Source organism: Dromaius novaehollandiae, chromosome Z, assembly GCF_036370855.1.
Source record: "Dromaius novaehollandiae isolate bDroNov1 chromosome Z, bDroNov1.hap1, whole genome shotgun sequence".
Classification (NCBI taxonomy): domain Eukaryota; kingdom Metazoa; phylum Chordata; class Aves; order Casuariiformes; family Dromaiidae; genus Dromaius; species Dromaius novaehollandiae.
Genome location: NC_088132.1, coordinates 21193560 through 21221315, shown reverse-complemented (window position 1 = coordinate 21221315; position 27756 = coordinate 21193560). Strand labels below are relative to the sequence as shown.

The window sequence follows — 27756 nt, the reverse complement described above, 5'->3', positions numbered from 1 at the left end:
AGTTTCACAACAAACTGCGTCTCAAAACTCACAGAGAAAAAAAAAAAAAAACTTATTCTTTTACTTAATACTTCCTAGATTAAATTTAAAGGCATCTCTAAATTAGAACATATAGAGAAGATTCCTTACCTTCTTCCTCTCACCTCCACTACCACAAAGCTAGTGAACCCACTAACCTATACAGATTCATCCTTCATCTTTAGTGCCACAGAAAGTCCATCCAGTTATCTGACATAGCAGTAGTAATTCCTTGCCAAAAAACTCCTGCCAAAATGGTACTTCATTCACCAAATCCACTGCTACACAAAATTAAAGATCTCTCAACTCAACTATTTCCTTTGTTGCCTTGTTCAAGCTCAAAACCAAGCTAAATAAGTTAAAAAATATTTTCAATCATATGTATTCATTCTACAACTTTCATTTCCAAGTATGGCAAACATTTTTTTCTAAGACTTCTAGTCTTTTGTTTGTTTGTTTTTAATATGGAAGGAAGCAATTTCTCCATTATTAACTCTTCAGTATCAATGTGGAAGGTAACATTTTTGCATTCTTTGATAGTCATTCTTTCCAGCATATTCCAATTCCCAAGCAAATAGCCAAGGTCACCTTAGGTTTCTCTTCACTCATGCCAGGGAGTACAACATTTTTCATCTTCTGAAACACCCTATGGAATCCTCGACAATGAGCATGCAGAACATTGATTTTAAATGTCATCTGGAAGATGGTAAATACATTTTTAGAGGTGCCATTGCAAGCCATTCATTTATATCCAGTTCTACATAAATCATGTCAGTTATACACTGAATCACAAATCTGTCTTCCACAGTACAAAAGTTTCAGTCATTAGAAAGCTTGATACACAGGGAATGGGGACAGAATCTTGTCATTTGCATGTTATATGAACAGTGTCTTTTAAGAGAACTTCAAAGAAGGACATGTGGTCCTGCTGAAAATTTTTTCCTCTCCTGCTCATTAAAGACTGTTTTTGTTTGTTTGTTTTGGGTAGATACAGCAATAAGATGTAAGATACTTCAGCACCCTCCTGATCAATTTTCATAGCAGAGAATTTGACATTCGGACACATCTGCAGGAACTACATTTTAGTGTGCACTTGTGATTTTGAATGTATTGGGGGTAGCGTGACAAGGAAACTGGGAACACAACATCTGAAACAATAAAAAATTTTCTTTTATTACAAATAAAAAATTTTAAAATTACCATCAAAAACTGATTTCTATTCAGAAGGGCCAGATGCAGTGATCCCTAAACATTATAGGAAGCAATTTTACTGCAACCCAGACGTCTCTGCACACACACACATGCACACACACACTTTGAAAGCAAAAACCTTTTCAGACTGAAGAGTATTATAGGAATATTAGTGAGGAGAAGACTTAGCCAAAGAAGCCAGAGCAATTCTGAGGGCTGGAGAATGTTAATTTTAAACATTACAAAGCCATTCTAACGATGGAGCAAAGGAAAAAGAAAAAAAGAAAAAAGAAAAGCAAACAGACAGCTGAACTGCTTTTTCCAGCGACCTCTTCCTTTTCCCTTTACTCTCTACAATGCCTCGCTTTACAAAGATTTCACTAGTATATAAAGTTCTACATCTTGTGCTACTGGTACGGTAGAAGCAAATTACAACGTCAAAAGTATTTTCAATGTCAAAAATATTTTCAATGTGAGAAGAGACCCATGCTCAACATTTTAAAGTCAGGACACAAGCAGCTTCATGAAAACAGAAGCATGACTTAGATAATTGGCTGCAACTCATAGTATAAAAATGTATTCAGAATATTGTCATGAAGAAAGAATGCTTTTCTGCTGAAGGTGCTGGACTGGACTCCAATAACCTGAAGATAAGCAGATAAGCACATAAGTAGATAAAAGAGAACAGATATAAAACTTAACCAAAATTAAGCAACCTCTGTTTTAAGTGAAATTAACATATGAGGTTTAAGAGATGAGGAGGGCATAAGGAAGAATGAGCTACTTCCTTGTTTATAAATGACACATCTGTAGTACAAGGTTACTAATGAAAAGTTCTGGCTTAAGCTACAGGTTGGTGAAGCTAAGAAACTTGAGAAGACAAACAAGAAAAGCTAATTTAGTGCTCTTTGTAGGCTAAAAAGCAATGAACTGTGGGGCAAAATAGCAAACTTCAAGTTGTGATTTCTTTCTCCGCATTAATCTTAAAAAGAACTGAGAAACACTTAACATCAGAGACAGTCTTTGGAGGACATGTAAGAACAGTAGTTTCCAAAATTCCCTCTGTTTATTTTTGAATAATCAATCATTTTCTTGTACTGTACACTGCTTCTAGAACCAGTAATTTTAAGATGCACAGTGCTGTATGATCTTTTAAAACTGCTTTTGCACGTATTATTAGCTATAAATTTGTCAGACTGGCAGACTTCAGATTTTAGGAGTACTTTATTTAAAGCAAAAAATGGCATTTTATTAGCTGATACTGATAAATAATACAACAATGTGTAAGGAATACAAAACAAAAAGAAAACTAACCCTTATTTTTAGAACTAATTTATCAAAGGTTACTCAAAATTCAGTTGTTCTCAGTTGAGTTAAAGTAGAAACATGTTACAATAAATATATAGATCAGCATATGCAAATTAGTAACAGACCTCTTGTGAAAGTTTAAATGTTTTATTATACATCATAAAATGGCAGGTTTTTTATCCCAAATTAGAACACTGTAAATGTTTTCTCTTTCACCAAAAAATACCCCTTCACTCAATGCTTGGCCACTGAGAATGAATACAATTCAAAACAGACCATTTTATCTGGATTATGAATTATAAATAATTGTGAATGGAAGCAACCATTTAAAGCTTTAGACTATTTCCAAGTTACAAATAAAATATCACATGGAAAATTCCCAGTGATTAAAAAGCAGTTTCTTTATTTTTACATCCATGTCATGCCACTGACTCAGGAACTTATTGGGCCTGATGTTGCCATAGAACTGTATTTCCTGTTTAGAAGGGAACAAAAATAAAGGAAGGAAACCTGGTGTGAAATGATGCTTATAAAAAAGTATCAAACAGAGTAACAGCCTGACAATGCAAGTATTCAATTTGTAACATTACATACAGCAGCCAGAATAACAAATCTATCTATTTTGCACAATGTGCTCAAGAAACAGAATAAAAAAGTATGAAAAAAGTCACAATTAACATTTGTCTGTTAGTTTCTCCCTTCAGGAAATTCCTGAACTAAAAAGAATGTTAGCAGGTAGTAAATTTACCTAAGGGCAATATATACAAAGAGACGAAAAAGAACAGGAGAAGGAATAATAAATGGACTTCAGAAGAATGAAAGATTAACTTTTGTACAACAAAGTGCTCAGCTGAGAATCTGAAAAGACTAAGATTTTATTTATGGCACAGAGTGTGGCTGAAGTGCGAGATGGGCAAAAGCAACTGGTGTGAAAACTCCATGGACTGGAGTTCTGCATGTTTAATGGAAAACCTATCACATGCCTGTCATTACTGCCTTGCCTCAAACTGACACAAATTAGATTAGTTAAAACAAGTTCACAAAAACAAAAACATATCCCAATTAATTGTAGTTTTCAGAAGCAAGATTTAAGGATATTTATTATTTGGGGGGAGGAAGGATTAAAATTTATTTGCCTCATCGATTTTAGCATTTCAAAATCCACTCTGGCTGTTTTGTCCCATAGTCCAAAATGTCTAGTGGCAACATCACTGGAGGATGTAAATATAGCGGCTTCTCAGGCATCAGAAAAAAACCTCAAGGGAAACAACATTCAGCAAAATTGCACTTTTGCAGCTGTTTGGCACTTCTTTAATGATCTATTCTCCTTGTATCTTGTTTCGACACTACACTTTTTGTTGGGTTCCACTGAAGCGTGGCATGCACAATTTAAATGTGCCAAAAAGCAGGCCAGTTCTGTTACAACTTTTTTTTTCCAACCAAAGCTGACTCAGTGCCACACTTGGGGCCTAACTCTATCCCCTTCGCTTCAGTAACAATTACTTTACCCCGAAGGTCTCAGAGGAGATAGCCCAAGGGAACAAAGCTCTAAATAAAAGGCTAGATTCTCTGCAAGAAGTAATGACATGACTTCCTACAAGAAAACTGAAAAGGGAGAATTGAAATTGACAGAGACTGAAACAAAAGTGCTTCTTCTGGAAACCACAGTAGATGGGCATAAAAACAATTGCCATGAAAATTATTACAAAGTGCAAGAGTTTCAAAAATAACATTGTTCATATAGAAACTGAGAGATTAAGACCATGAAGCAATGGGTTTGTTGATACAGTAAGGTACAAAGGATCCTGAAAATTTTATAGCAAAGAAGTCACCTGCAGGCCTAGTACTCAGAAATGTCCTCTGAGCATGCAAGCAAATTGCCACTTAAGCAAGCTAAGGAAATGTGGGGTTTTATATGCTAATAATGTTTACATGTGTAAGCTTATTCTCACTGTATGGTGCACACAGGCAAGCCTAGCTGCATGCAAGATGTAAAAAACCAAATGATTGAAAAGAAATTGTTGCCCAAAGAACTTGCAATTTAAGCAAAAGATTAGGGGAAAATGCAAGCAAAATATTGTGCCCCGCTCTTTCTCATCTTCAGCTTAACGGTGCTGATACAAAAAGAATGCTCTAGTGTCTCAGGGATAAGAGAATCTTCAAGAAAATGATCTGAGCAAGAAAGAAACGGAACTGAAAGAAACTTTTGGTTGGTACAGTTCCTTTGACTTTCTTCTTCAGTCTATATTCTAAACAGGGAACAAACAAAGAGGGACAGATAGTAATTGAAATATAGAGTCTACCTTCAAGTGCCTCAACTATAAGCATGAAAATCTCCTTAGAGTGAGTACAATGCATTCCCACTGTTGGGAAGAACTAAACAGCACCAAACCCAACAAAAAGTTGGGATGCAGTTTTATTCAAAAATGGCTGTGTCCTATCAAACATTCAGTCTTGAGGTAACAAAAGAGAATAAAACTTATCATCAAAATCCCAGTTGAATGTTGAGTTAAAGTACAAGTTGCCTACAACTGGATTATGTTGCTTTTAGTCTACTGGAGTGACATCTTACACAGAAAAGAAAAAAGCTAAAGCGCAGAATCCTTTTTTCATGGCCAAACTCATACATGTACCGTCAGTAAAGATGAAGCCTATTCTTTCCCATTTTTGTAAGAATCCTACATAAAGACAGGATATCCTATATAAGCAATTCAGAAGAATTTTTATAAATAAATATTACCCAAACTGTATGTCTAAACTGTCTAAAATCTCATGGATTAATTATCATCTGAGAACATTTTAAGAACGAGAAGCACACACTGATCTATGAAGTTATTGAACAGGAAAGTCTGAAACAACTTTATATGGAAGGTTAATGAAGATCTGGAAAACTTTTGTTCTTCTGAAACACTGTGCACAAACTATCCAGCATAGATAATTTTTTCAAAGACAACCAATTGCCAAAGTAGTAACAATATTTTAACTGAAAATTAAATATATTTCTTTCTTTGTTTTTAACGGGTACTTATTAATTGTTTAAGCAACAATTTCAAATCCTTCTAGTAAAAAAAAAAAAAAAAAAAAAAAAAAAAAAAAAAACAAACCTTTACAAATAGATGCTACCAAGACTTTTTATGACTATCTTTAAGACTCGTGAAAAAATACTGATTTATTTTTAACTAGTGTAAGAAAAGTCTGTATCACTACTTCTACAGAAGAAAATGATCACCCCCCCAATATCTGGACTCAGCACGGGCATGAAATATCTTAGCTCTAAACAGATATATATTATTCCTTTCTAGCCACAGGAAGAAGCTTTTCAATTTTAAATTAAACTGTTTTCAAACAAAATTAGATAACACATACTTAGAAGAAGAAAATTTTTCTACATTGTGTTTTTCAAGAGTAAAATGAAGCCAATCTACACTCTGGAGGTAGCTGCCACTTGTTAGGAGCAAGAAAGATCTGTACTGGCAGGTTGAGTAGATACAAGAACTACTGTTGTATGGCTCAGACAGAAATAATCATTATTTAGTCCTGCTTCATACCAGATTTTAGATGAATGCTCAAGTCTAATGGAGCTCAGCGGCTAGAAAGCTGCACAAAATTTTGTGATATAGTCACTTAATTTCTTTTGCTTTTCTTACAAAGTGCTCAAGGTAGCACTGCATTCTAATTCAACAGAAATATTTAATCCCACGTAAAGCAAAATAAAGCAACATAATCCTACATAAAGAAAAACATAAAGTATTGTTGCTAGATTGAATAGCAAAATAATCTTTCAATTGGCTTCTGAATCAAAAATCAGTTATGTGCACAAATTTATTATATGAACATAGGAAAAAGTGCCAGTCTCTAAAGAGAAAGTATGACGTAGAAAAACGGAATTGCACTCCTCAGGAAAATGGTAAAACCCTTAATTTAATGTCTCTTGCCACATATTGGATGGACAGTTGTTTTCCCTTAGATCTGTCTAAACTTGGGTATTAGCCAAATACCTAGTTTGCTTCCTATGTTCTTGAATTTCATCAAAACTTGTATTAAAACAACATTCAAATGGATAGGGGTTTTTTTTTCTTTTTTTCTTTTCTTTCTTTTTTTTTTTTTTTTTTTTTTTAGAAACTGCACAGACAATAGCTCTTGCTGCAGAATCTCAACACTAAACGAAATTGTAAGAGCACACTGCGCCTGCTACTAGCCTTCACAATGAACATGCAAATTAGCATCCTTTGTTCAAAAGCAAGAGTTGGAGAATATGGCCAACTTCTGTCAAAGGTGGTATTGATACTGAGCTAATACAGTTTGATAATTTGCTATTGTTAAGGTTAGTATGAAGAAAAGAAAATATTTTCCTCCCAAAATGTGCTTTTTATCATAATAGGCAGAGGAAGAAAGGTGAATAAAATGATTCTTGTGATCTCTGAACAGCTAGTTCAACTAACAAAGAATTCAGAGTTGAAGAAAACCCTTCTTGGAGAAACTGATCCTGATTGTTTATCTTTTCAGATATATGTCATATAGAAGATGGATTATCTCACTTCAGAAAGGTATAAATCCCAATTACCACGTTAAAGAATTGGTGGATGAGTGAGACCCCGCTATCCTGAAGTCTGGGTATAAAGCCTCTTCCACGCAAGGAGTCAATAGGTCAAGTGAGAATGCTGTTCACCTGGAACAGCGTGAAAGACAAACTGAAGAGACACTAACATGTCTGTTGGCAGAGCTCTGGCTGTCATCATTCAGACCAACCATACAAAGATGTGTTGTTGTCTGATGAGCTTCTTTGAATAATATTTTGGAAATAACAGTAAAAGATTGATTTTCTGCTTTGTTTTCCTATGCATTGAATGGAAACATATCATCGGATTGCAGAATAGGATTTGAATTATTAGGTTGGGAGCCTGAAATATAAGGAACAGGCCATTATAGTCTATTCCTATGTCTGGCCAATAGTCAACAGCTGCCTACAATTCTTTAGAAGCAGCACAGCAGAAGACAACATGAACAACGCTGTTTGTAAAACTGGATGCTTATATGAACAGTCAAAGGAAAAAACTAAGGAAGGCACTGGTGAGATGATGTTGCCTGGAGACCATGAAGTAGTCTTCGATAATATGATTAGAAGAACAATACCATAGGGCAAAGCATCATTACCAGATGAAGCTCTTTTTAATCTTCATTTTTCAACAGATTTGGTAATGACTGCAGGCACCTCAACACCATTTATTTTTGTGTCAAACTCAGTGGAGGATCAAAAAGAAAGACTAGTTCTAATTCACTCTAATCTCAGGCTACCAAGCTTAAAAACATCCTAGAGGACAGCATTTTCAAAAGTACATCCGAAGTTAACAGTCTCAGCAGCACACTACTTCCTTGTCTGTCATTCAGAGCTGGACCACTGCTTGCAGTCAGGTCATTTATGAGTGATTCTGCCTACAGAAGTTAACTACATAGAGAAATCACTTCCACTGCTTATCAAATCTATAAACTGTAGGTATTCTTTAGGGCATTTCACTTTCCTGCAGTCTGATAATGAGGAAAGTAACCTGAAAAGAAAGAAATGCTGGTGGAACGAGAGAGAAGGAGAGAAGATTATGACAGATTATCCCAAAGAATAAGTGGCATGGAGAAGGTGAATTGGTAATAATTATTCATTCTTTCTTGCAATACAAGAATCAGAGAGCATTAAATGAAGTAGCAAACAGCATATTCAAAGCAAACATAGAAGATAGTTTTTCAGAAAGTAAACAGTCCTTTCCACAGGTCATGTGAATGCTTAAGTTTACATGGGTTCAAAAAGTAATTGGACAATAAATGGAAAAAAAATCCACTGAAGGCTGTGAAATACAAAAATGTGACCTCAGGAGATCCTTTAACTAAAATGGTAGAGAGTGGAAGAGATTTGGAAGAAGCTATAGCCCTCTTTCTTATACTCTTTCCACTGTTTACTTCCCCCCATCCAACCTTTTTTAAGCAGAGACACCATATTCAGTGCTATTCTATGTGCCCTCTAGGAATTAAATGTTTACTCAGTTCCACAGTCTATTTCCCAAAAGAATAAACTTTGCTAAGTCTCTCATGGAATAAATGCAGAACAAATCAAGCATCTAGGATAATGACCTAGGTAATAGGCAAAGATCCTAAGGTATAGGCAAAGATCAAATTTTGACATGCAGGAGACTCACTGCTCACAATCCAGTCCTGCAGTCTTTGTAATTATTTGTAAAAACGTCAGAATTTAAACTTTAACTTGCAACCTTTAGCTTGCACAATACTGAAGTCATCTATAAAATAAATGATTCCTTTGAAAATAGGAATTAAGATGTAGAAAGAGTTTGACACTGTAGGCTGTAGCAAGTGTATGATGCTATGCTCTCTTATTTCTCCATTTTGTATTTGTCAACTGTTTTAAGATCAGGAAAGAGGTACCTAAAATTGGGTGTTGGTAGCAGAAAAGATCACACAACCTGCTTCTGAACAGAAAGAAATTAGCTTAAAAGAGAACTCAATTGTGGTCTTCAAGCACTAAAAGAAGTGGGCATTCAAAGTTTGCATCACAGGTGGAACAAGCAATTTTTTACTCCTGATCTTTATTTTAATACTGTACTTTTGTCAAGAAAAATCATGATGTGAAAGCAATCTGAAGGACTCTGAGAGCAAGTTGTATCAAAGTTCCAGCAGGATAAATAAACAACAGTGTTTTGCTGGAGATATATATATATGTGTATATATATATATATATATATATATATGTATATATATACTTTTTAGAAGCCATGAAAGACTCAATTTTTCAAAGGTAAACCTGCCAACCTGCAAGCTGTGTATCCCTATCATTCAAGTTTACAGACAATACCACATTTACCCTCTCTCCATTACATTAGCATTCTCTAACCCTTCCTAATCCCTTCTCTCTCTCTCTTCCCCCTCATGTTTTCTTACCACCTTTTCACTTATAACTCGAAGAGACTATAATGAGTGAAGAGGTACGGAAGACTATAATGAAATCGGGTACTGTAAAGGACAAGTATTTGTTAATAATACTGCCCTATCTCAAGTATATTTCTCCCAGAACGCCTACAGCAGTAGAACTTATCAACCCTAAGAATTTGTGCTTTTCACAATCTAATAAACAGCGCTGGAACTTGTGACCTTAGAACTCTAGCAGCAGATATCCCTAGCCAATTCAATAACCAAGCAATTCAATAACCAAAAAATCAAGACAACAGTTTCAAAGTACTTCATTATGACTCTTGCAAGATTACAATACGAAAGAGAAAAATCTGAAGTTACAAGATATGTGACTTTATGAGCCACAATAATTTATCCCCCCCCCCCCCCAAAAAAGCAACCAATTAGTGGCAAATTAGTAGAATTTGGGGAAAAAAACTTAATTTTTAATCCTTTCAAAACTCTTCCTCTTTGAATTTCACTTCATCAGTGCACCACTTGGGATACTATTCCAGCCTATTTCTTAAATTTAGGACAACTGTGAAATTAACAAAACTGCCTGTTTTTTTATGTTGAGTTTTATATCCTGAACAGTTTACTGCATTTTTCTTAATCCTTAAGTTGCATATTCATTGCTATATTTTCCTCTAACCATTGTCACTTATATTGTCATGCAGAACAGGGCAAATCAGGGTCAGTTTATGTAACTGTCATCAATCTGAAAAACTTCATCAGTCTTTATTTCAAGCATTATGCAAAGAAAACTGACATTAAGAGAGCCTTAACTGACAGCAAATGAAATCAATCAGCAAATCACTAAGCCATAATAAACTCGCTGAAGTTGCAGATAACCCTTCCTTTTCCAGGTCTTTAACTACAAGGCCCAAAAAATGCTCTGGGCAGAAATGTTTCCTTTGATTCCATTACAAAATTCTTGCATTAATACAGTGCATTTCTTCATAATTTTTTGACCTACAAACTATCAATATGAATATGAACCGAACATATGGCAAGATGTTTTATAATGATGAAATACTAAGTGGTTAAATGAAAAATGGCTAAACAAAAAATTCGGCATTCAGGGTTTTTTTTTTTTAGTTTACTGTCATTAACGTAAGTAAAAATAGAAAATGGTTTGATTCTTTTCCCACTACTATGATATCAGTGTAATAAAGTCTACTGCCTTATTAACACCTACTGCATAAACTTACTTGTTCAGCCTTTCTTGCTTAGTTTTTGAAATTAAAAGAACCAATACAAAAAAGCAAGACTCCAGACAACTCCTAATCTTTTACGGTATTCACTTAACAAATATTTATTTTATGATTTTCAATAATTTAACAGCTATGCCTCTCAATTGGCTTATCTGTTACAACACTGTACACTGCATATAACAATAGGAGAAAGACTGTAGTCACATTCAAGCTGGTTATTTGATAAAGTGACTCTTTTTCAGAAGGTATTACACATAGATAATCCCAGGCATTTCTGAGAGAAGAGGATTTCTGAACTGGGAAAAAATTTCTAGCGCCTCAGGAAGTGCAGGGAAACCTTTTTACTGCATTTCTTTTCTGCTATTGGACAATGCTTTACTCTTGTAGTAAAGCATTTAGGAGGCTGCTGTCATTTACTTAGGCAACTTTGGACACATTTTGAGATCATCATCTCATTAATTTTTCTCAAAAAGGAATAACAGCTAGAAAACAATAAAGAAACTTCCTATTCTGTTTTTATGCTGAAAGGTGTAAGGACCTGGTGACCAGCTGAAAAGAAACAAGGATTACAATCAGGAGCCAAACTAAATAAAATTGAAAGTCAACATATGAAATCAGAAAATGAAAGGAAAAATAGGATCCATTCCCTTCTCCTTTTTATCCAAAATGTAATAATGGAAGGATTTTTTCCATATAATTAACTAGCTACTTCCAGAGACTGAAGGCTTTCTGGGCCAAAGTTGTAATAATTCTGTCACCTCACCCTGCTCTCCTTGTCTATCCAAAAATAAAGCCCTTGAAAACTAACCTTTGTTTTGTCTTCTGACATTACAGAAAGTAGGTTAGGATGATTCAGGTTTTCTCCTTAGTGTTAAAAAAAACATTAGTTTAGTCACTAATACCTACATACATATATGAAAGGATTATATTTTCTAACAATGGAAGGTATTGTGCACAAAAATAAGGGAGAAAAAAACAAGCTGAAAGATATTCTGCAGAGGCCCATATATGGCTTCCACTTCTGAGATGCAAGAACAAAATACCTTAAGGTTTCTATGTTTGTTTTAGTGCTCTCTTCATTTATTGGCAAGTTTGCTTGAATTCTATCTTCCTTCATGTTTCACTGGCTCTAGTTTTATTTTCTTAAAAATTGTATTCTTACTAAAAAAAAAGCGACTGTTACAGAACTAGTTGACTTGCCACATGCCACAGATATAAATGAAAAATTCTAAGTGAACAAAAGTAGATCATTACAAGACTGCTTGAAAGCGTCAAGAAGAAAACATTCCATTAAGATACTGAATGGTTAAATAATTATATACCAGCTTTGGCAAATGTGAAATCATAAGCAGATCTTGACCAAAGGTTTTCACAAGACTGATAATGCTTATGAAAGAAGCTGGACAGAAGTTAGTGGTTCGAGGTATGTTTCACAGGCATAGAGAGACAGCATTTTGCACATGCTTTAATTGGTGATTACAGACACTGACTTTGACATTTACGGTGCCATAGTGCCAAAGACTTCAGTAGGATGGGGCACAATCAATGCACAAGCTAAATAAAAAGCCTGCCGACAAGACTTTCTCATATGGTCTCCATTTATTTCTTAGAATGGAGAAAGGCAAGAAAACAAAGAAAAGTGAAAGATGGCTGAGAAAGTGTGGGAAAGTCTAATAACAAATAGAGGAAACACTAAGGAAAAGGGAGCGAGGGATAAAATACCCATAGATGACACGGAGGCAAAGGCTGGTAAAAGAAATGCTGTGAAGAGAGGAAGCTGGGAACACAATTCATTAGCAGAAAGCAGAAAAGGTGTGAAGTTCAAATTACAGAAGCCACATTTCCAACATCACTGGCACTTTCAAGACATCTCACTCCCAACTGGTACTAGAGGCACTCTCCACAGGTGTAACTGGTGTTCTCAGTTTGCATAGGGCAGAGGTCCTCCTTTGCCACAGAGAAGGAAATTCTCCAGAAAAGACAGTGTCCAAAATGCACACGGAGCATACACTTCCCTCTGTCAAGTAAGGAAGGATAGAGCAATATCCTTAAGATAGTAAGGACAGTTACTGCAGGATATTGCTGAAAATGTCACTTTTTTCCCCTCAGGTTATTGGGTCTTTTTCCAGCAAACCCCTTCCAGCAGTATGCTGCCCAATGACTGCAGCATCTTCTGAACCTTACTGACCTGCCAAGGATGGTCTTTTCCCATAAAATAAACTGCATCAGAGAGGGTCTACACAAATACTGAATGGAATCTCCACAGTTCATATAGCTTGCATATGTAAAAAAATACAGTCACAACCTGACATGCATTTTTAATTATAGCACTGTTATGCTTTATTAACAAATGTGTAACAAAGGTTGTAATCCAAACAACAACAAAAGTAGGCTTGCAATTCATCACATTTTCAAGGTTGCTCGATCTACTAAAATTATCAAAATCAGTCTTTTCTAAACAGAAGCTTTCACCATTGTCCTCCTGTAACGACTCAAGTGGAATTCTGGACACCTGTGGTGAGGTTATGATAAGAAGGAATCTTGTAAGGTGGTTTATTCCTTAGTGTGCCAGAGGCACTGTGTCTTCTTATGAAATTTGTATATAAGGAGTATGCATTCAGCCTGAATACCACAAAATATACTGCAAGACTCTCAAAACACATGATGTGACCATGATCACCACAACTTTAATAATCCACATATGTAAACACGCCAGAAAGAGTCTTTTCTACCAGGTCAGTCACATGTACATGCCCAAAATATGTAACTACACAATCAGTTATACTTGCTTGCAAGGAATATTGTCTTTAAAAGAGTTACAGTTAATAAACCATGCTAAATAGCTGACATATGTTTATTATCATGATATAACTTACTTTCTAAGATTGAGGTACCGGCTGTAACACATTCAAAGATATTGAGTCCACTGCGTTAAGTCTCTTCAATTTGGTCAGTCAGATTTCGTTTAGCTGTTAATTATTGTTTCTTCACCAAGTTTATTTTTGATAAATTTAGTAAATTTAAGTCTGCAAAAGGTCAGGCTTGCAGAAAGTGTCACACCAGTCTAATGAGTTTAAAACATTTACTTATTTATGAGTATTGCAACTCAAGGTGCAAGTGCAAGGTATCAGTATATTAATAAACCACCATTTGTCCCTTTAAACACTATGTTTGAAGGTAGGCTGGTAGTCAGCCCAGAAGCAGCACATTTTGACACTAGGTAGGAAGAAATCAGTTCTTTTGGAGAGGAGAATGAAGCGCGGGGGGGGCAACTCAGATACTGCTGATAGCAGCCTGTTGGGACAAAGACCCAATTTTAACCAACAATAAGCAGTACTTAAGATTCCAGAGGAGGTGGCATATCAGCCTCTCTAATAAAATAGATAACTTCTCTGAAAGACAGCTTCTGTGGGTGAAACATGAGAAACAAAATGAGAAATATAAAGGCGTGTGTATATCGGGTGCATACATATGTATAAATGCACTACCTTCAAAAGTATCTTAAGCAGATTTCTCCTCTCCAAAGCATTAAGAGCAAAAAACCCACAATAATTTGTTCTTTCAATAACCACGCTAGAAAGAAATACAGCAAAAGACCCCCAAACAGAAGTATCTGATTTAAAAGACTAATAATTCAGTTTTCAAGCAGCTATTCCACAAGTCATTCATCCCACTGAGTCCTCATATCAGAGTTTGATTTAGTGTTTGAATGACTTGCCTTACATAGATGAATAAATCTGATGACAGAATTATAATGTTAACTTTGAAATCACTTGTTTGGTCAATTCTTTGAAATCACTTGTTTGGTCAATTTGGCAAGAACTTTTTTATTGACAAGAAGTAAACATGGGAACAAGGAACTGTTTATTATTTTGAGAAAAAATAATCAACAGAATTATGTATTACTTTTTATCTTCTAATCTATCAAACATAAATCTAAAATTAATGAACAAGTTGAAATAAATGCAAATTGAGAAGCTTCTAATTCTTTAAACTACATTTATATTTGTCCAATTAATTAGAAAAAATGGACCTAAAACATAGCAGATAACACATGACTAAATCATACATGAATACATAATTTACATGAAATAAATGGTAAGAACCTATGCCTTTATAAATTTATAATGATTATATGCTATCACTGAAGATATGTCAGTACTAAACCATAGTCCTACCGCTGCTTAATAGCTATATTAGCTCTTATGTTTATACTGCACTTCTCATTTCAAATAATCTCAAAACATTTGAGAAACTGAAAGAAGTATATAAAACCCATGTGAACCTCCTAAACCTGCATAAACAGATGGACACACACTCAAGACAGCAACTAGCAAAAAAGTGAAAATCTATCCATCTCAAACACACCTGGAGGACAGAAAGCAGACTAAGTGCATAGTACCCATTTCAAAATTAAGGGAGAACCTAGTATTGATGAATACAGATACACTTACTCAACTCACACACAAGGTTAAAATAAACTGAGATTTTAAAAACATGCAATGGGATTTCCAACAACCTTACACTCAGCTACAGGCCAGCACATAGAAACGCTTCTCCTAACACTTATACACTGGTATACTATAAATGCTGACAAGTACAGATAAATGTACAAGCACACCTTTTACACCAGAAGACTACATATTCTCATCCCTATGCCTGCCTTTTCCATACACAACATAAGGATATCAAATATTCACATCTTCATTAAAACCACTCACAAAACTCACCTATTTGCTGTCTGCACTTCATACAAACCCCGTTAAAAAAAAAAAAAAAAAGCCACACTAGCTCATCTGCAAATATCAGTTCTCTTTCAAACCAGCACCCAGAGCTCACATCATATCCTATAGCAACCAGGGATTAGAGGAGGATGACCCCGTCCCCCAGCAAAATACTGACCAAAAGCAACCACTACAAATTAATAGGACCAATTAATAAAATATGCAAATGCAGACTTTTAAGGCAGAGGTCGAGGTAGCTCCCGTGATACAGATGATGATTACTCTTTCTCTAATTGAAAATCTGCAAGTCAGTGGCTGTCTGATCACGCAGCCATATACACATGCTTTAAACAGTATCTTTTGGACAGGCAGCAGATATGGTTATGACAAATGCAGCTAGTTTCTTGTTCCCACTGTTTTTGTCAATGCCTGCATGAATCTGTTACCTTGAAGTACTAGAACATCTGGGACATCCTCCATAAAAACAGTGCTCCTCTAGTTTGTTTAAACAGTTCTTATACCTCCTCTAAAACCACCCTGCATCAGTACACATATTGCATAACCTTGGTACACAGGGCAAAGCCATTGACTTGTAAGCTACCAGCCTTTCCTTGTTTGGGAATCAAGCACTTAATACCACTGAAAATGGGAGTGAAAGTTTTCCATGCTAGGTTTCTCATGCATGGCTACTGTGAAACTAGTCTGAGGTAACCAAATTTCCTTCGGTGGTTTCTTTGAAAATGTTTTTTTATCCTTCTGCATCTACATCTCTGAACAGTGTTATTTTGAGTGTACAACAGTGCTTTACTATACATGAATGTACCTTTAAACCTTATCTGATTTATTTGGCTACTTTATGCTTTCTTTTTTTGACCAAATTGCTTGCCATGAGTATCAATTACGTATTTGATGTAAGAGTATTTGCGACAATACAGAATGAATCTTCTGAATGATGACTTTTTATGTAAGCCAATTACCAACAACCTCTTTCAAAAGAGAAAGGTAGAGAATATTATCTTCCTCTTAATAAAGGTATTTCAAACATTCAATTTTATATTTTATTAAAGAGTTGGTAATCTTTACTGGTTAACTCAAATAGTCATCTGCCAAATGAGACTACTAAAATTAAGACTCTTGTTATTTCAGTTCTCTTTTGCATCCTATATCCTGTATTCATTGCAAGTTTCACATACAGTTTCACTTTTTGTCATCAGTAAAAACATTCAGTATGATCAGAAAAGCACACCTAAAATCCTGTTGTCACAAGTTTCAGTAGCTTGAGAGGAGTAATGTATCTTGCACTTTCAAACTTAATTACATAGCAAACAATGTAACTTTGTGACCTAAACATCCTTTGCAGAAAATCAAATACCAGACCAGGGTGTTTCAAAGCTATAGCCCCCATATGGTTTTAATCTTGGAGATACTGGGCTTTTTCATTAATTATCCATGTCAACTGACACTTCCAAACTCTGCTTTAGTGATTCTTGTTTCAGCTTCCAAGAATTTAACAAATGTCTACATATTAAGTCATATTTATTGCTAGCTACATTTAATATAATATTTCATTTCACTATTTGCATGAGTTTTTAGAAGACATTCAGTGCAATATTCTTGTTGAATAACTTGCACTTCAATTTAATTCTGCAATAGAAGAGTCATTACATAAAGTGCAAGCTTTGGAGAACAGACACAAGCTTGTGTCCCTGATGTTTCATAATCTATAGGCCTATCATTAGAGTGTAATACACTTTCTTTATTAGATGTACTTCACTGCTATATAGTTTAACAGTTATTTCATTTGGAAATGACAAAGGTTTTGTTTGTTTGATCAGCACTGTAAAACATTCATGTCTTTGGAGTGTTGAATCCATTTGCTAGAAAAAAAATTCTTCTGGTTTTACAATATAATTAAGTAGGTCAGAAACAAACAAATCTCTGATTAGTCTAGCTCACATTCAAGCAACTTAGCTTATTACGTGGATCTTCTTTGCACTTGTTTTCTGAAAAGAAAGCATATCTTTCCCAAGCAATATTCACACAGAGATAACAGCAATTTAAAAGTTCCAAGACTTCTACATTCCCACTGGCAAGGAATACAGATACCTGATGCCTCTGAGACTATCAAATACATTAAGAAGAGAAGATTTTACCCTGTCAGACCCCTTAAGTGTCACTTGCTTTCACAACAATTTGGAAGAAATATAACCTACTACTCCCGTGCTCTATCAGATTTTTTTCCAGATTCATGAGACTGCATCTCTTATATATGTACATGTGCGTGCACATACAAATAGGCAAGTTTTTTTTATTCTTCCTCTCACATGATCAAACAGTGTAGCAAACTGAAATGTTGGATAGAAAATGAAGATAATTCCTAATTCCAGTTACCTGCTACAGATCAGAGGCATTAAAAATAAAACAATGCTGTCTTCTGTGAGTATTCATCAATTTTGATAGCTAGCGCTTCATCCCCATCCTGCTGTCTACTTTAGGATCTTTATTTTTCTGAATTTTTTTTTTAAGAAAACGAACAGATATCAATAAATTTAGCCTTAGAAAAGAACGCCTTTAGTCTAACACTTGTAGACAATAAAGCCTTTAATTGAAAGGTATTTGTCACAGACTAACTACAACACACATGTATAGCTGTTACAGAGACCAAATATGCAAACAGTTCCATTGTTTTTAATAAGAAAGAACCATAGAGTGAGTACTGGCTGCTTACCTCATTCAGAACTACCCTTAATATAGTTTTGCATACAGTGGTGAAATTAAAATAAATTAACTGGCTCCCAGCTATAAAAAGGAACTATTAAAATAAAATCTTATAAATTACCTAGAAAGTTATTAATGCAAGTATTTCTTCAAACAGGCACTGAACAACTAGAATCAGAAAAAAAAAACCCAAAAAACTCAAAGTGAGATAGACTGTGGACCACTAATGCTGCTTATGTTTGTATAGAGTGACCAAGCGTAACTGGAACTTTGGGGTGAAAATAAAGTATCTTGCAATATTGCACCATCAGTAAGCCACTCAGAGCATGCCTTGCTTCACATTAGTCTCTGCCACAAGCACTCTGTACAAATGAGAGGCATAACTTCTTATGCCCCCTTTTCTCTTCATCCTCTTAGAAAGGAACAAGGAACAAGCTGTCTGGCAAATACTTCTAAAATATTCCTGAAGTCAAAAAGAAATGAGTGCTGGGCTGCAAAGAGGCAGGTACCATGGAACAGGTGACTGAACGAGAAAAGCAGTATACAAAAGTTGGTGATTTCCACGACAGCTTCTTTGAAAAGAAGCCACCTGAGGAACCTTTCTCACAGCCATAAAAGTGACCAAGGCTGTGCTGGGAGACGTCTGGAACTCTGTCCTCTGCCAATTTCATTATAAAGCAGAGACAAGCGTCTACATAACTAAGGTTCATGAGAAACTCAAGTGTCACACTTTACTGTATCATTACGAAAACATGACAATAAACACATAATTTAAAACTTTATCATATTGAAATGCATGCATGCAAAAGAACAGAGGTGAGAAGTGTCCAGCTTGGAACTTGCATTTCTTGAACGTTTGATTTTGCAACTCTGTTCCTGCAACGATACACTATGTCTAGAACAGACAATCTTCATCGAATTAAAAAGGATTACTACAGAAATGCATACATGTTGTGCAACATCTGCAGTGACTGACTTTCTTCTCTCACATCCACATAAGAGAGCACAATGAAAGAAATATTTACTCACTATTCCTTTCACTCTCTCATTGAGAAAACAAAATGTTCTGCCTTTAGCAACAGTGTATCAGAAGAATGAAGTCATTCTCAGTGGCTACAAAAAGACTGAGGGATAGCTGGTGCAACAAACTTAAAAATAAGAAAAGGAGACATTGCATAGAATTCATTTTTAGAGCTGAAAATACATAATTTTTTAGCTTATTGCTGTTTTCCCCATTGTTCCTTCCTTAGTAAATTATTTTGAAACATATCAGTCTTTAAACATAAATAAGCAAAATAACTTTTCACTATTCCAATCTGCAGCTTCTTGTAAATTAAAAATCCTCTAAAATCACTAGTACCTCTAAAATCGCAACAAGAAAAATACCTGATACTAGTCAGAAGCAGCACACAAATACTTTAATTTTGCCATGCCTAAATTATATCAAATAGGGGTTACACTGATATTAACTTTCAAACTTAACATTTGCATTTTTCCATGATCATATTCCTATCAGTTTTTTTACATTATAACTGAAAAATTAAAAGTCCACATCATCTCTGAAATATGATATTCAAGGATATATATGGAAAATTATTTCTCTTTCAGCTGTTGACTACAACAGTTTTGAAGCTTTTTGTTCTCCACACATCCAGAGCAGTCTAGTTTCTCATTCTGTCTCAGATGCAGAAAAAGGAAAAAAAGAAACACGATTATTTTAGACTCTAACCTGAAATGCTACAACCTCTGGCCCGCCTTTCAGCCCTTCCACTGCAAAGGTCTCCAGGTGCAGTTTGGGTAGCTGCAGGGTGAAGTCATTCCTGGTTGCCGCAGTCCGTGACAGCAAGGTCTGATCTCTGACCTAAAGGGAAAAAAACAGCATCAATGGTAATTCCCCTTCAGACACATTAACTGGGATGAACTGGGTCCCCCTGAGCCCACTGAGTGGACTTGCATTGATCGCTGGACCTGAAATCCATGAATAAATTTAGGACTAATTGATTTTTCGTTGCAAATAAATCTCTAATTCAGAGTGCTGGGAGAGAATGTTAAGAAGAAAAAGCATCTTCCTCTGGTCTGAAATGAGAAGGGAAGAGCAGCTGCTAAGGGCTCACAAGCCCAACTGGTGTATACATTTTATAGACCTGTCCCCCCAAAAAACCTAATAAGGAAAGAAACAGTAATTGTACTTCTGACTCAACAGACATCAACTATGAAATTAAGAAATGCTATGTAATTATATAAACAAGAAACTGATAAGCGAGTTCTGTCTACTGTATGGAGATCATACCAGTCTTTTGCAACAAGGTTCATTTAGTATCAATTCAATTAAATCCTCAACTGAAACGAATAACCTTCAAACAAAACAAAACAAACTGTAGTAGGATTTTTTTTTCCTTCTATTAATCACACAGCTATTAGATTTCCTATTGCAGACTCATGTGTAAGAAATAATGCATCATATTGGTATTGATCAACTTTTTATACAATTTCTAAATACACCAATTTGGAGGCAGAAATAGTACAATTTGTAGAGGATTCAAACAGTTTGATATTTATTTATTTAATTTCTCAGACAGTCCAAAAGGTAAGGATAAAACAAAACCCCCAAACACTATCAATGTTTTCTACATATGTCCACAAACAACCAAATGCAGTTGGTATCACAGTGCCACCTGCTGACTAAGAGAGAAATTGTTCTCAATTCAGGACCTTGCTTGCCTTCAGAAAGATAAAAACTCAGCACTATAAAATGATTAACATTTTTCTCTTTAAACAACCAGATTGAGATGAATATCTTGATCATTATTTAAAATTCAGCACTCTTCCACATACTACAACATGTAATTATTCTATCAATGTGGATGTGAAGTGATACGTATTTTATATACACAACTTCCATGAACACATCACTTACAGTAATGTACAATATATATTGTTCCAAACACCCATTTTTCATTCTATTTAATACAAAAATTATCATGTCCACCTCCAGAATATCCCAATAGTCAGATTAGATTCTAATGCAGATGGATAGAAACACACACAAATATATACTACTGTGAATGAATAGATGAAACATTCATATGGCAGACTATCTGTTCAGGGTAAGAATAGCTAGTACTGCAAAAATAATTATTGACTGCCTTTAACAATACACACCCTGATACTAAAACTTCACTAAAATGTACTAAATATATACTAAAATACATATGTATCAGTTGATACACTACTTACTAAATACTATTTTAAATAATTTTGACATTTTTCTCCCTCAGAGCCCCCCTTGCTCAAAAGAACTAATCAATCATGAATTAAAATATATGCCCATTCATTTTAAGTCCCAGATTACTTTTTTGTAACCACTTACAAAATTAATTTTTTTTTAAATGTTGATTGTGAGTGAACGTATTTCAAATACTAGCACAGCCTTTGATATCTGCTCTGATTAAAAGAAGTATGCATGTGTAAATCTACTGACATAAAAACGAAAAGATTTTATTCTATTCTTTGCCCTGTTCTGTGGGAATAGGGAGCCTTACATTTCCCAGGTTGACCTAAAGAATTCCTGTCAATACCTGTGGCTGCCAAACATATGCACTATGATGCAATTTTTATAACAGGATGGGTCCTCTACACATTTTTTGCACACGTAGTGTACTAGGTTCAGGATACACAGTCCTGTGGAACAAACATACTCTCTAGGGTGTTCTGTCAGCATGTTTAATTCTGGTCAGATGTTAACCTTGCTGAATATAACAAAAAATATTATTTTAAATACACATATATAGAAAAACACACACAAAGCACACACACTTGATTTACATTTTTACAGTTTATATCTTCCAACTTTTCAGTGTCTTTTCATTGCCAGTATACACATAGAAAAAAGAAAACATTAATGTGGATTAAGGTACTAAGAATTTATCAACTTCAAACCACCAGTGTTTTGCCTTCTACCCTTCTGAACCGTAGTCAATAGATCTAAATATTTTACTGCACCCTGGCCAATTCATTGTTTGATGTTTAAAAACTCACCCAGAATCAAAGAAAATTTATTAAATTTGAGCCCCCAAATGAGATACTATTAGCTTTGAAAGTCAAGTTTAACTGCGATATTGATGATTCTCTTTTTTCTGTGACAAAATTCACAAGGGAAATCCCTATGTCAAAGTACAAAAGCAGATTGCTAATACTAGGGGGAAAAAAACAATGTATAAGCAATGTAGGTATAATACACACACAATGCAGACAGTGGAGGTCCTTTTAACCCTATTAGTATCAAACTCTGCATTTCAGTACTGGGGCCTGGCACTAACTGAAAAATAAAATACAAAAAATATTTTTTAAAATGTCTTAAGTGTGGTAAACATAGAACATTAATACCACAACATCAGAAAGGCACACATTATCCTTAAAGAGTATGGCATTTGATACAAAGATTGACAGTGAGGGAAAAAAAAAAAACAAAACTTTTTCTGGTTTTAAATATTTAGATATTAAAGAGTGAATCTCATTATCAAAAATCATATTGAGAAAACTCTATCTAAAAAATGAAACTATAGTTTTCCTTTCAGAAATACTCACAAAGGTTCAGGAAAAATACTACAAACAAAAGACTGGACACATACTGCATAAATATCCTTGCACTGTTTCACTAAAAATGGAAACAGTCTTCCAGCTGGCTACCTATTCAAGAATGTAAAGTTCTTACAGCCACATGTACATGGAATCACACTGGATAAGGCACGCCTACATGAAATCTTCATTTAAAACTATTTTCATCATTTGCTACCTGTTGGCTTTTTGAGAGCTAGAAAGATAGGGTCTGTAGTTGGGAGACTGGTTATTGTCTTTTCCTCTAAGGAAATAAACATAGCATTCATACATATACTTACATTACAGAACTACTGTCAAAGGTAAAACTGTTAGGTGAGATAATTCTGTAAAACAACCTTTTTCTAAGGCTATCAGGGAGAAAAACCACCCTATACAGCTAAGTTTTACGTAGCAATTTTCAGAGCTTTTATTGTGTTTCATGACACTTTTTTTTCCTGCACAAGAAATCTGAAGTAAGAATATTATATCTGAGAATGATCCATAGGCTAAAGACCTGAAGTTACAATCTAAATATCTAATCAGGCTTATTGCAATGATTAAAAATGTCTAAGACTAGTTCCAATTTCATATACTCAGAAATGAGTAGAAAGAGAAATTTCATGAAAGTATCTACATCCAATACTAGCAAGATTTTGCCTTTATTTCTATAACTATTGTCTGAAAATGGGTAAAACCATAAATGGATCCACACAACTCTACTATAATACTCAAAACATTTTAAAACAATGGAGCACAGTGACTTAACCACACTTCAGTCTGTTTAATTAATTAGGAGAGCAACACAGAAAAAATACAATAACCACTCAAAATCAATAAAGTACTGATGAATTCAGATCAAAGCTGAAACTGGAAAATAAGTTACATTATTGACTAAATCAAGGTGTAGCACTTGATGCACTAATTCTGTATGTCCAAAAATGATATTAAAAATTCTCTGCTGATCTGAAATTGAAATAACTTTGGCTACAGCCCACTTTTGTCCTCAATCCTTTGTTTTCTGTCTGCATAGAGTGAGCTGGCATGTCGAATTACACCAGTGGAGACATGGTACTATATGCTAGCAAGTTGTAAGCAGTACTAAGATGTGCTTATTTCTCTTTAACGTCTTGTCCAGTTACTCTCTCTCTGGTATAAAAACCTCCAGATTTTAGTACCTCAGTTTGGACTTAATTCTTCACTGCTTTCTCACATTGAAGAAAAATTAGATTATTTACAGATATAAACATTATTACATGAGCTACAGAACAGAATCTTTTATAAGTTCAAATGTGACCAATCATACTTAAAAAATATTTCCCAGCAGGTAAAAGGCTGAGAGCTCATTTTGCTTTCATTTCCTATTATTATTTTTGATTGCATATTATTTGCAGTTAAACATCAGAACAAAAAACTACAATGACTTAGTTATTTGGTGTTAGTGAATGGTATAGAATGATTTAGTCTGCTTGACAATGAGATGACCGTATTGCTGAGTTATTAGAAGCTATGACTATGTTATCATATATATGATACATAGATATAGAGCTAGAGATATAGAGATATATACACATTTATCTCTATATACATGCATATCATTCTAAAACAGTGCCAGCAAAACAGTTAATACCACACCATTATGTATTCTGCGTGTGACATATGATTAACAATAATGTTTTTAAAAACTTTTTAAAATAGGAAGGAGGCAGTTAGAATTCAAACCACATCTTAGTCTTAACCACAGTGGCTGGTGGCATGTGGCTGGTTAAGCTGCATAAGGAACATCCGCACCTCCTGAGGAGCCTGTTGAATGGAGGCTATATCGCACAAAACAAAGACACATAAGTTGCTGTTGCAGCTGCACTGAACATGGTCTTCTGCCTTCTTCAGTGCAAAGCACTTTAACAAACACTTGCCTTTTCATAAGAGTTTCCATGTAACTTATTTTTCTTGAAGTGATACAGATGATCATGGAACTAAAGACAGTAATAAAAAACAATACACATTGGCAGGCAGAATCAAATCTTTATGAAAACTTATTTTTTAATGTTTAGTTGCATACTATCAATGTTCTCTTACCGTAGCCTAAAAAACAAAAGTGAATATACCTGAAAGAACCTGTGCCAACAACAATAGTACCGAATAGGGCTGCTAACAATAGTCCTTTAAGTTGCCTGCTAATATAGATCAATGTTTTAAGGATACCCAAATACATTCATTACTCAGTATAAGCACTCTAGAAAACAGTGATTGCACCTGACATCTTAGCCCTTTTAAAGCAACGTAGACCCAAAAAGCTTTGCTGAAGGACTTGGCAAAAGTGATACATAAACAAGTATACACCAGAGCATCCTGTCAGATCCAAGAGACAATCTGCTAACAATAGTTGCTCAGAATCACCAATGACCGTATCCTGAAAACATAGAAGTCACCCAGAAAGTGCACATATGTATCAAAGGAGGAGCCATGTAATCCTAGAATCAAAACCTCATCAGGAGGTTTCAGGAGTCAAGGAAAACTCCAGAAGCAGAAAGAGTGCCTATGACAAGATTGTGCTTCTTAAACTTGAGGCAATTTAAATCAAACATCTGCAAACTGGAAGACAACAAAAAAAGCTACAGGTTAAGAAAGTGAAACAGGTCAGGAATGATGTTGGGAACAGAGCCAGCCAAGGACCAGGCTACTGCGAACCTCTCAAACTTTTTTTTCTTCTCTCTCTCTTTTAAGAAAGCCAAACCAAACTACACCAACGCACAAGGAATCTTGCTTGGACAAAATGATGACACTTATGAAAGGAAGTGGAAAAAGGGCTACATGCTATAGTTGAATGCACAGCTGTTATGTAGCCATCACAGTTAGATTTAAGCACTCATTAAGGGCCAACAGATCATTTTATATTCTACCAGCAAAAGAAATACATACTCAAGTGCAAAGGTTTGACTTTTGTTGAGAGTGGAGGTTTTAAATAGCATCTGTTCATACCTGATGTAGGTAGCCATACACGGATCTAACAGTCAATCTCACTACATATACAAAATATTTCACTTAAATGAAAACCTATTTAAAAAATCCTGATTTACAGGATTTAGTGGTTCTTTTCTATAATACAACACATTTTATAAGTAGTATTTAAAAGAACAAATTATTGCATAAACAGCTGTTGTGTAAGGAGGTATGACTCATATAAAGCTGATGTTTTGGGAGTGCCTTTTTTTTTTTTTTTTTTTTTTTTTTTTTTTTTTTAAAGACCATTCAAGAATCTGGAAGTTCATTTACAGAGTAGAAGGATATCATCTTAAGCTTGCCTAAAAGTTTAGCTCAACCTTTCACATACTATTAAACAGACACACATGGACACACTCTATATGCTCTGCTAAGAAAGATATTAATTTGATTTTTTTTTTTGCAAGCACTGACCACTGCACCAAAGCTTTGATGTAGCTGCAGGATATGCACTATAATACATTCATCTCCTATGAATGGATTACAATGACCTTGGGCTGAAAATGAACCCATATCTGGAGAAAATAATGGTTAATGCACCCACTAACGCCACAGTTCTCCAACCAAGGGTTTTTCCTTACTGAAGGCAAACTACACAAAAGTATTCAGCCTTCAAAAAAAATGAAGAGAGATGAGCTCTGAAATTAGTTATTTAGATATGTCTAAACTGAAAACAGTTAAGTACATGGATATGACATTTGGCAATGTCTTATCTTCAGTTTGTCAAGGTTTCTAAATCCCTCTTGAGCTGGAGTACCATTTTTAGCTTGGCTAGGTCAGAATGACACTGAACAATATGAGTGATGACACACTAGACAGCTATATGGACGAAGTTGTCATCAGCAAGCCAGCTGTGCTAACACCTGTATGTCCTGCACAACTGATCTTTAGGAACAAGGATCAAGAAATTCAGATTACTAGTGGGGAAAACAAAAGTCATTTATAAAACATTTAAATGAAGAAGCATTAATTTGAGATGGGTGGGGACAAAAAGTCTTTTTTTAATTGCGTTCATAGTGAAATAATAGCTTGTTCCGAATTGTAAATTCCTCACAGCAGTTATTTAGAATTTTGATATTCTAATTGGGTTTTCTTTGTAGTTTTTTCCATATACACATACTCACTATTTCAACAAACTGTTGATAGGGCCAGTTTAGAACAACTGAGGACCACAGTGATAAACAGACCCTGAAGACACAAAAGCAGGCTTCACTTTGTTAATGTGTCTAAATACATTAAAAGAATCACGAGCTCTATGAGTGACATTACCGTCACAGAAAATTTTCACATTTCAACCTCTAAAATAAGACCTCTTAAATCAATATTGAGACACCTAAATAATACAATGGGCTCTTACTGATCCCAGTCAACTCAGAAGTGCGGCTGATGGGTACACTGAAAAACATCTCATGCCTATGAATTCTGACTGTGGCAGCTAACTTTAGCCCTATAACTCTTCTGTTTTTCCACGCCTGATCAATTTATGGTCTTCCTGCTGAAATTAACAATTAATGCCACTTACAAAGAGTGTTTTTACTAATGTGGTCACTTGGTGGTGGACTTACACATACTGTAAACGAGTTTTCTACAAGCCATAAAAAGATAAGGAAATGCATTTATTGCTATGGATGACATCTGAAACAGCAATCTAACACTACCATACTGCAAATTCTCAAGCGTTCTATCATCTCACCTCATCTCCAACTGTCCCTTTGTCCTGTAGTAAAAACCTCATTAAATTGGAAAAAGAAAGATTTCGCCTTCATATTTTGCAAATTTAACAGAATGGTTTGTACAGCATTCAGCATTTTTTTCTGCTGATAATACTATGAGGCCCAAACCTCAGCCATTCAATGGGCTTTTTGGAGAAGACAACAGAAAAAGGGAAGGGTAGGAGCAATGGGGCAGTTTAACACAACAGCAGAAGGATTCTAAGAAGTGACTGTCCACGGGTCTCCATGGAAGCACTTCTGCCACATGGCTTAAGAACCTTTCAGTCAGCAACAAAGGAAATGAATTAAAGAAGTGAGATG

General features: G+C 35.0%; 1 protein-coding gene across 7 annotated transcripts in view; it reads right to left on the bottom strand.

The window, feature by feature from the left end:
- The window catches only part of CCDC171 (coiled-coil domain containing 171), a 152166-nt gene that overhangs the window by 24700 nt on the left and 99710 nt on the right, over positions 1-27756 (bottom strand). For all 7 annotated transcript variants that reach the window (XM_064502461.1, XM_064502455.1, XM_064502462.1 and 4 more), the window contains exon 24: positions 19854-19985. In XM_064502461.1, the coding sequence (XP_064358531.1) occupies positions 19854-19985 (132 nt within the window). The remainder of the gene's footprint in view (positions 1-19853; positions 19986-27756) is intronic.